The 9,776-nt window shown below is 37.0% G+C and overlaps 1 protein-coding gene across 2 annotated transcripts in view; it reads right to left on the reverse strand.

Moving 5' to 3' along the window:
- The window catches only part of LOC135728077 (Rieske domain-containing protein), a 63,424-nt gene extending 61,527 nt beyond the window's left edge, over window positions 1–1,897 (reverse strand). For both annotated transcript variants that reach the window (XM_065246158.2, XM_065246165.1), the window contains exons 1-2: window positions 1,561–1,897; window positions 609–721 (exon numbers count right to left, since the gene is read on the reverse strand). In XM_065246158.2, the coding sequence (XP_065102230.1) occupies window positions 609–721; window positions 1,561–1,732 (285 nt within the window). In that variant the 5' untranslated portion in view covers window positions 1,733–1,897. The remainder of the gene's footprint in view (window positions 1–608; window positions 722–1,560) is intronic.
- Window positions 1,898–9,776: the final 7,879 nt, after the last annotated feature.

Raw genomic sequence — 9,776 nt, forward strand, 5'->3', positions numbered from 1 at the left:
TGCCAAAAAAGTCATCTCACTGATTTAATAAAAGACATCGACAGATTAAATTTACAAATGTAAGTTACTTACACTGAAGGTAAAATAGTTCTTTAACTATATATGTGTGCATGTTAATCTGATGAGTAAACCTAATACTAGTACTAAAATATTTAGTTTCCTACTATGGAAGTCAATGGGTACGGTCAACTGTGTGGTTACTATCATTTATCGGTTTATCTTATTTTGTGTTCAACAGAATAAAGAAACTCTTACAGGTATTAAATAACATTAGGGTGAGTAAATAATGACAGAATTTCATTTTTGGGTGAACTATCCCTTTCATTACATTTACATTTGGCTGACACCTTTATCCAAAGTGACTTACAAGGTATAGGCCTTTGTTTTATCAGTATGTGTGTTCCTTGGCAATCGAATCAAACACACAACCTTTTCACTGCTATTGAAATCAATTCGGACATACTACTCGACTCGCCTACTGCTTTCGCCTACTATATACTGTAATTTGAAAGTAGGCGGTTTCGGACGCAGCTTATGCTTTGCAAGGCTGGGCGTTTAAGTGTGCGCATACACTTGCAATACTCAGGGCTTTAGTTAAAGTATCTTACCTGTAAACCTGTGCTTGATTTCCCTGTTTTGAGATTGAAGTCATAGTCATGCCAAGGGCAGAAGACCTGAAGAACATCAGCTTCCTCAATATCTCCATCACAGAGAGGACCTCCTGAAAAAACAAATCAGAAACAGATCATAATTCTAGATTCTATAATTTTCCATAGATCTAGAAAATAACAACATCAACAATAACAAAAACATTACCAAAGACAAAACATCATGGTAAGTGTATAGTGCTGTAACTCCTGTGGTTTGTATTAGCCACCACAAACCTAACGTGAAAAAAGACTGTAGTACAGTATATGCAAGGCTAGCATTTACTATAGTAAGGTTTTTGAACCTTACTGAAGATTACTACAGTATTTACTAGAGCTTATTCATTTACAATAGTAATACAGATCATTATAGTGGACTATAGCAATTATACTACACTATAGTGAAGTATCCCTTACGAAAATTAACCATGATTTTATTGTGGTAAAAGTGAAGTAACCATGTTTTTTTTTTGGTGTATTGATTACTATAAGCAAAACCATGGTGGTTTTACTAACTTACACTAACCATGGTTTAACTATGGTTAATGAAAACCAGGTTGTCAAAACCATGGTTATTTAGTGGTAAACATGGTTTTACTTCAGTAACCATGATTTTTTTTGTTTTAACTGTAGTAAAACCATGGTTAATTTTCGTAAGGGGCTTGCTAATTGCTATAATATTATACAGTTTAGTGTAACTTAGTTACAGTATGCTACAGCATTTTTTCCACGTTATGTTGTAGGATAAATAAATAATGGCACGTTGACTAGCACGTGAAGAAGGAGACAACATGTCACAACAAACAAAATGTTTGTTTATATTTAGCAGTTATGTCGTTGTTAGCTTGCTCGCTAGCTAAAGTAGCTTTGCTTTGTTTAAGACTCGATACAAACGAATAAGACAACGCCATACCTGAATGAGCACAGCGCGCGTCCATCGCGAAGAATTCGCCGCGTACATAAAAGAGGCAAACATCCGCGTCGCGTCCGTCAGATGAGTGAATCAAGCGGCATTTTTTCTTGGACAGCTCTGACACGGGGCCTATCGCCCTCCAGGAAACAATTTTGTCCTCTGGAGAAGTCATAAGGTGGGCTGAACGTCGTCATAAATATGTCTGTATCGTGTTTTATCGAGGCGCGAAGAAATTTACCTCAGATTGCTGGTCGCTAGCTTGATTTCCATGGTGATGCTAACTGATGATAACTCGGTCCGTGTTACTTCATGGATGCTGTACTGCACCTTGTCACCGAATGGGGGTCTCCAAAAACTCTCAATGACCTTTAAAATTAGGATGTGGTTTTTATAATCCGTGAAAAAGAACTTGCCCACATAAAGAAAACACTGTATACTTTAGTATTTACTATAGTAAAGTGTAACAAAATCCCTATTTTTTAACCTTATCATAGTAAATATTAATAAAGTAACTGTTAGGCTACTAGAGTATTTACTACAGTTTAATTTATTACAGAATAGTATAGCATACATTAAGTGTAATATGACTACAGTATAAACTACTACAATTTATTACAGCATATTATAGTTAATACTGCAGTATTTTTTTTCTTCTGGTGGATGGATGTGATTGTGGTCACAATTTAAATTTAGCTCGTGTACAAATACAGTTATGGCCAAAAGTGATGCCTAGAGGGCATATTAGCACAATATTTGCTTTTAATGACTCCTCAAGTAAACCATCAAAATATGAGATTGGTGGTACAAAACTTTAAGGGGTGGTTTCCCGGACAGGGATTAGCGTAACCCAGGACTAGACCTTAGTTTAATTAGGAAATATAATTAGTTTTAACAAACATGCCTTACTAAAAGCATTAATTGTGTGCATTTTGAGGCAAAACAAAGGGCACTGATGTATTTTAGGATAGCCTATTTCAGTGCAGGTTGTTTTCAGTTTGGACAGCTCTTACATTTATTTTAATCTAGGAGTCTGATCCCTCCCTGCTGAAAAAAACAGCATCAAACCAGCATGGACCAGCATGGGAATTATGCTAGTCTATGCTGGGGGTCACAGCATGCCACCACCAAAACACAACATACTGTATGCTGGTATGACCAGCATGGGATGCTGGTGCTAATGCTGGTTTAGCTGGTGCTAATGCTGGTTTGGTGCTGGTTTAGCTGGTGCTAATGCTGGTGCTGATGCTGGTTTGATGCTGGTTTAGCTGGTGTTCACTAGCAAACCAGCACCAAAACACAATGCTGGTCTTGCTGGTATGCTGTTTTTTTTCAGCAGGGCTGTCCGGGAATCCGCCCAAACAGGGCTTAAGTCCTAGACCAGTGGTTCTCAAACTTAAAGTAAATTCATGACATAAAAGATTCCAAAACTTAAAATTTGAATTAAACAAAACATATCAAATTATACAATGTAGTGGTGTTGTTTAGTAGCCTTATTTTCTGAGGTTTAATTACGCAATTTATGATAAATTATTATTATTATTATTATTATTATTTTAATAAAATGTCATTAAACTGGACCCCCTGGCACCATCTCACGGCCCCCGGTTTGAGAACTACTGTCCTACACTCTAAAATCAAATGTTGCTAAAAAGTGGTTCACTGGCTCGTAATCATATAGGGGAACCATTTTAAGTGCCATATAGCACCTATGTAGCACCTGTGTAGAACCATATAGACGGTTTCAGCAGTAACAACATAAACAAGAGGCGCTCATGGTCAAAACGTAACTTCCGGTAAACTCTGCTAAGAATAAATAACAACAAAGGACGTTAAATGTAGTTTATTTATATAACAAGCAAAATAAACAACACATAGATTACTTAGGAAACCAAAACATTTGTTTTTTTCGACGTGGTATTTTTTCAGTTCAGTTTAGCAACTAGTCAGAGCATTAAAAAAACTGAAACCGGAAGTAAAGTTCGGCCCAGACTAGGGATCGACCAATATGGATTTTTCAGTGCCGATGCCGTTTTTTGTTTCATCAGCCTTAGCCGATGATCGGTACAGGTTGCCGATTTTCTTAAGCCGATAGTTGTAGCCGATACTGCTTTTGCTCACTCAGTTTACATAATAAAAATGACACAATGATGATGCCAAATGTTACAAGTCTCAATTTAAAAAAGTAACATTTATTGAACTTTTGAAAAAAACGATATTTAACAAATAGTAAAAACAGGTGAGGGTGCTATGGAACCATGAACTGCACTTTCCACAATGATGACGAACTATCAGCAAAGGATATTGATTTCTAGCACTTTACTACTACAAATAAATATAGGGGTCCTACCCTGAAGAAGGCTGTTTTGTGCCGCTACGCGTGGGTTGTTTTCCATACCCCATGTATTTTTAAACTTTCAAATATGAAGAAGCCAGTTTAATAAAGGTTTTTAAAAAAAATTCATTGAAGAAGAGTGCCTTGGATTCATCTTTTTGATATATTTATTTGGAATTCCCTATCCCAAAGAGCACCTTCTAATATTTGCTTTTTGAACTCCCTGAGCACCCTGGACATTCTTTTTCCCCCAAATATAGGGGTGGTTTCCCGGACAGGAATTATCTTAAACTAGGACTAGATCTTAGTTTAATTAGGAAATATAACTAGTTATAACAAAAATGCCTTACTAAAAACATTACTTGTGTCCATTTTGAGGCAAAACACAGGGCACTGATGTATTTTAACTAATAAGATATGTTAAAAAGAGATGTTATTAGTTTGGACAGTTCTTACATTTATTTTACTCTAGGACTAGTCTAATCCCTGTCCGGGAAACCGCCCCATAAAGATGAAAAATAAAAACCCGCTTTGTTCAGCTATAATCAGCTTTTAGGCCTAGCTTTCGATGTTGTCATGGTAAAGTTGTTTTTTATAGTCACATGACCTGCAATCGCTTGCGACTTCAAGCACTCTGTAACTAATGCCCGAAAAAAATCTGCAAACACGGCAGCCACATATCGGCCAATGCCGATACACATAAAACTCGCAAATATAGGCCCGATATATCGAAAACAACTTGCTCTGACGTATCTTAAAATATATCAGTGCGAGTGTTGTGTCTCAACATGCATACCAGTAGTGTTTATTTATAAATTATACTTTTAAAAATGACTTAAATAGCCTAATTTAACTAAGGCCTAGTCCTGGCTTTATCTAATCCCTGTCTGGAAAACCACCCAATATTGACTATAGTTATTAATGTTTTGTTGGTCCTCTCTTGTTTCGTCTACTACAGTCATTCTGCTGGGCCTTTACTCTGTAAAACTTGGCCAAGCCCTGTACATCCATACAAAATGTGTAATACATCTTTATTAATATGCTTGTATGAGGAGTGAAGATGTCAGTTTTACAAAATTGGAAATCACTTTTGGCCACTTCTGTCTGTGTATTTGTGTATTGTACCCTGTATTGTTATATAGGCTACTATTGCTGTGGAAATGAGGAAGTGTCTACTGATAAACAGGCTGAATCTGAAAGTTACAATAAAACTAGACTATCGTTTCTGGACAAGAAATCAGACTTGGCTTATTAAAAAGGCTCTGAGCTTGGGCTCAGAATGAAAATAAGTAAAGAAGCGTGTTGACAAGAAGCAGGGTGCATAAAAAATAATGAGATTCTGATATAGTTACGATAGTACTTGAGATGTAAAAATTTAAATTAAAACAATTCGCAAGTGACGAAATCTGATCTGGCTGATCATTGCAAAATCAAAGAAAAATGCATTCGGTGATTCAAACAACAATGAAAAACATAGCAGATGTGTTTTTCATTTATGAAATCTTGTATGTGTTTTCTTAATGAACTATTTTACCTAATTCCTCACAAACAACATAATCTGTTTGGTCTCATAACACAATCGGCTATTACAGTACACGACCTTAGCACAGATAGACTGCAATGCAGCTTCATGTTAGACTTTGTTTACACGAATACTGAGCTAATAATTCATTTTAAAATTGACGTTTCATAACATTACTCCGAAGCTGAGCTACACACTGGATGGAATATAGATTTAAAAAAACATCTGGGAAAAAGCTGGTCCAAAACAAGTCTGTATTACGGCGATGATCTTTACAGTGTGTTCCTAATAGGGAGTCTGCTTAAATGAGAGAACCATCCTGAAGACAGATTTGCACATCGCACAGCACGATCATTGGGTTAACAGTAGACGAACAGGCTTTTTGGTCGATTTCATTCAAGCTCCATACAAACACCATGAGCCTATTTATCATTAGAAGCACATCTTACATTTTTCTCCAAATGCACAAAAACAATTTTGGGCAGTTGACTGATGCCTCCAGCATTGGTGGCTAATGTGCCTTTTGAGATTGTGGTTTGAGGTTTACACATTGCACAGCCACGCACCGCTACATCTGCTACAAGCACCCCCTACCCCAAATCCCACTCTGATCCGGGTCACGGCACAACTGTAAACGGTTCTCCTCGACCTTCTCTGATTTAGGAAACATGCTGGCATGCGTCTCATGTTAACAAGAAGGCCAAAAGTCTATTTGTCATCTCCAAATTTTGAATGCACAAAAATGAGGACTTTTGTTGCTTTGATCCTATTAAATAATTGTTTCCCAGACTTTCCATTGTTTGAAACAAGTCAGACATGAGATGCATACCAGCCTTTTGGCATGCAATGCAATAAGTCTTAGTTAGAGTTTTCCATGCTTGGTGCAATTTCACACAGTGATTCATTCCCAGCTGGCTCACCCTTCAAGAACCAAACTCATATCACCATAATTTTGTTTGAGAGAGACAAATGTTTTTGGCATGTTCGTCGAAAAATATTCCCTGTATAATATTTAGGTTGTACGTGAGTGAGCAATAGATAAAACTTTAGGTTTGCACTTGGCACAAACCTGCAATATGACATAATTTGTCTAGCAAATGTTGTGAGCACAGCTTAATGTCAAGCTTAATACTTCAGTCACATGAAGTTGCTGACCCCATTAAAATTTCAATTTCAAACCCATTTATAAGTTCACAGTCTGCGGTCGAAAATGACATCATGAAGGTCTGCCCTGAAATATATTTATAAATGCTTTAAACACAGTCTTTTAAAGTCAGCTAATGATAATCTATGATAACCAGATAATATTTAATGTTATCGATATTAATAACTTGCCAAATTGGCCTATTTTGCCATTTTGTCTCACTTTATTTATTTAATGAATCTGTAAGACAATATGGCCATTACAGCATTGCATGCCCTCTGCATTATTACCCTATGAAAAGTAAACTTTGGATCAACAAAATTACTTCAGTTGATAACATCTAAAAATGTAAGTTTTTTTCAACCTAAATTTAAGTTGAAATGTTTAAATATTTTAGGTATTACTAATTGAAGCCCTCTCTAAAGGTAAAAATGTTGTCACGGGGGCGGTATCTTTTAAAAAGGTCCTAATATGTACCATTTTAGTACAGATATGTACCTTTGAGGAACCAATATGTATACCCAATGTGTACATTTAACACTGTAAAAAAATCAGCATGAAGTTAAAACAACTTGTTTTTGCAAGTCACTTCAATGTACTATTTTAAGTTTTGACTTGTGAATAGTTGACATAACTTATATAAAGTAACCGTTTAACTTAGTTTTTTAAGTTAAAGTAGCATTAAAATATATGTTGATTTGACAAAAATGCTGCATTTTTTACAGTGTAAGTATCAATATGCACCTTAGAGGTACAAAAGTGTACTTTTTGAAAAGCTATCACCCCAGTGACAACTTTTGCACTTTCATGTACCTTTTTTCTGAGAGTGCGTATTAAAAAATTGTACCTTTAATTTATTACTTAAAGGGATAGTTCAACCAAAAATGAAATAATGTCATTAATGACTCACCCGCATGTCGTTCCAAACTTGTAAGACCTCCGTTCATCTTCGGAAACGCAGTTTAAGAGGTTTTATATTTAGAGCTTGCTGACCCTTCATTGAAATTCTATGTACGGTTTACTGTCCATGTCGAGAAAGGTAATAAAACATCATCAAAGTAGTCCATGTTTACTGGGTCAGTTAGAATGTGTTGAAGCGTCGAAAATACATTTTGGTCCAAAAATAACAAAAATTATGACTTTATTTGCATTGTATTCTCTTCCGCATCTGTTGTGAAGCACATGCGCGAGACTAAAGTCACGTGACTGCAGTGACACGGCTAATGTACGACGCGGCTGACGTGTTATCTGGTGCGCCCCAGCTGTTTTTTTTTGTTTTTGTGCGCCGGGCTTCGTTTGCAGTCTGAGGGAGATGCACGCTGTAAGCACGTTGCAAACATGTCTGAGGATAACACGTCATCCGCGTCACTGCAGTCACGTGACTTTAGTCTTGCGCATGTGCTTTACAACAGACGTGGAAGAGAAGACAATGCGGAATAAAGTCATAATTTTTTTTATTTTTGGACCAAAATGTATTTCCAATGCTTCAACACATTCTAACTGATTCACTGATGTCACATGGGCTACTTTGATGATGTTTTTATTACCTTTCTGGACATAGACAAAATACTGTACCTAGAATTTCAATGAAGGGTCAACAAGCTCTCGGACTAATTAAAAAAGGGTCAACAAGCTCTCTGACTAAATAAAAACATCTTAAACTGTGTTTCGAAGATGAACAGAGATCTTACGAGTTTGGATTGACATGAGGGTAGGTAATTAATGACGTTATTTTCATTTTTGGGTGAACTATCCCTTTAAGTGAGAACATCTAATGCCTAGCGTACACCAAAGGATTTTCACAGTCCCAAACTAAAGACCGGCAGTCTTTAGGAATCTAACTGGAGTCTCGGCGCGCTCCCGTCGTCTCGATCGTTAACTGTGAGGTGATAATCTGCAGTGGGCGACCCGATTTATGCCAGTCTTTCTTTAGTCTTTCATATCAAACATGTTTGATATTATCGCAAGTCCCAGCGTAGTCTCGTGACGTAAAACAATTAACAACCAATAAATTCGTTCTCCGAAAACCGGAAACAGTAAGCCATCAGTCACAACAAAGAAACATGTAGACGGATGTGGAAACAGAACGAGCGCCAAGTAGGCAAAAATGGACCGTGGATGAGAGGAGCGCCTTGTCGAGCGGTGGGCAGAGCAGCCGTGTCTTTTTGATGTAAACTGCCGTTCATACCACGACAGAGTGGAAAAAGAAAAGAAGTGGAGCGATATTGCCGAAAAGCGTGAGCAACGCGTAAGCGGCGCGTGTTTTTTCGGTGCCCATGTTAACAAGCACGTACACCGCACGCGTGCGGTCATAAATGTGACGCCAAGTGTGTTTCAAACAGTCATGACTTTGAGCAATTCAAAAGAAAGCAATTAAATATTTAAAAACACCAGAAGACTGCGCTGTCATTCACTCTCTGCCCAGCAAATGAGTCCTCATATACCTTAATAGTCTTCAGAGAAACAGATAACGTACATCTATAAATCTAAATCTTATGCTTAAACTGTTGAAGGGAAACACGATCGACTGCTTCATGCTGTCAATCACTGAGTTAATTTTTTATTTTATCGTAAAACTTAATAGAAACATATTTTATAATGTGCCATGGGCTTGTTATGTCTGTAATTGTGTATTGTGTCTATATATGTCATTACACGAACCAGAACAGCACGAAAACAATGTGGGTTAAACAAATCACAGTTAAATAAATTACACTGACCGTCAAAAACCATCTTGAAGAGGTTTTGCTCATTAATGCATATAAAATAAAGTAATGTGAACTTGAGATTTTTATACTGTTATTAAACTGCACAGTATGCGCTGCAAACGCTGTAGAAACCGGCATACTAATTTTTGATATTGACATTACTGTACAAGAGCACGAATTGTCAGAATCCTGCCGGATCCTGTTGGTATTTTAGTCTAGTTTAGCATGGCAGGGTTCTGACAGTACATATGTTCTATGTGGGAAGTGTGTGGTTGTAGTATTGGTTTATTTCGACCACGCATTTCCCGGGTCTCGTCACTTTTTCCCCGATCCCTTACTCGTGATTATTTTCAGCTGTATGTAATTTACTTTCTCCCTATTTAAGAGTCCTTGTGTTTGTTGTCTAGTGCACGTTCGTCTTGTTTCATGCCTTGTCGTATCCTGTTGGTTCCTGTGAGTATTAAGTTTAGATTTTGTCATTGCCTGTTTTCTGTTTTGAGAAGTTTATTG

This window comes from Paramisgurnus dabryanus, chromosome 24 (assembly GCF_030506205.2).
Source record: "Paramisgurnus dabryanus chromosome 24, PD_genome_1.1, whole genome shotgun sequence".
Taxonomy (NCBI): Eukaryota; Metazoa; Chordata; class Actinopteri; order Cypriniformes; family Cobitidae; genus Paramisgurnus; species Paramisgurnus dabryanus.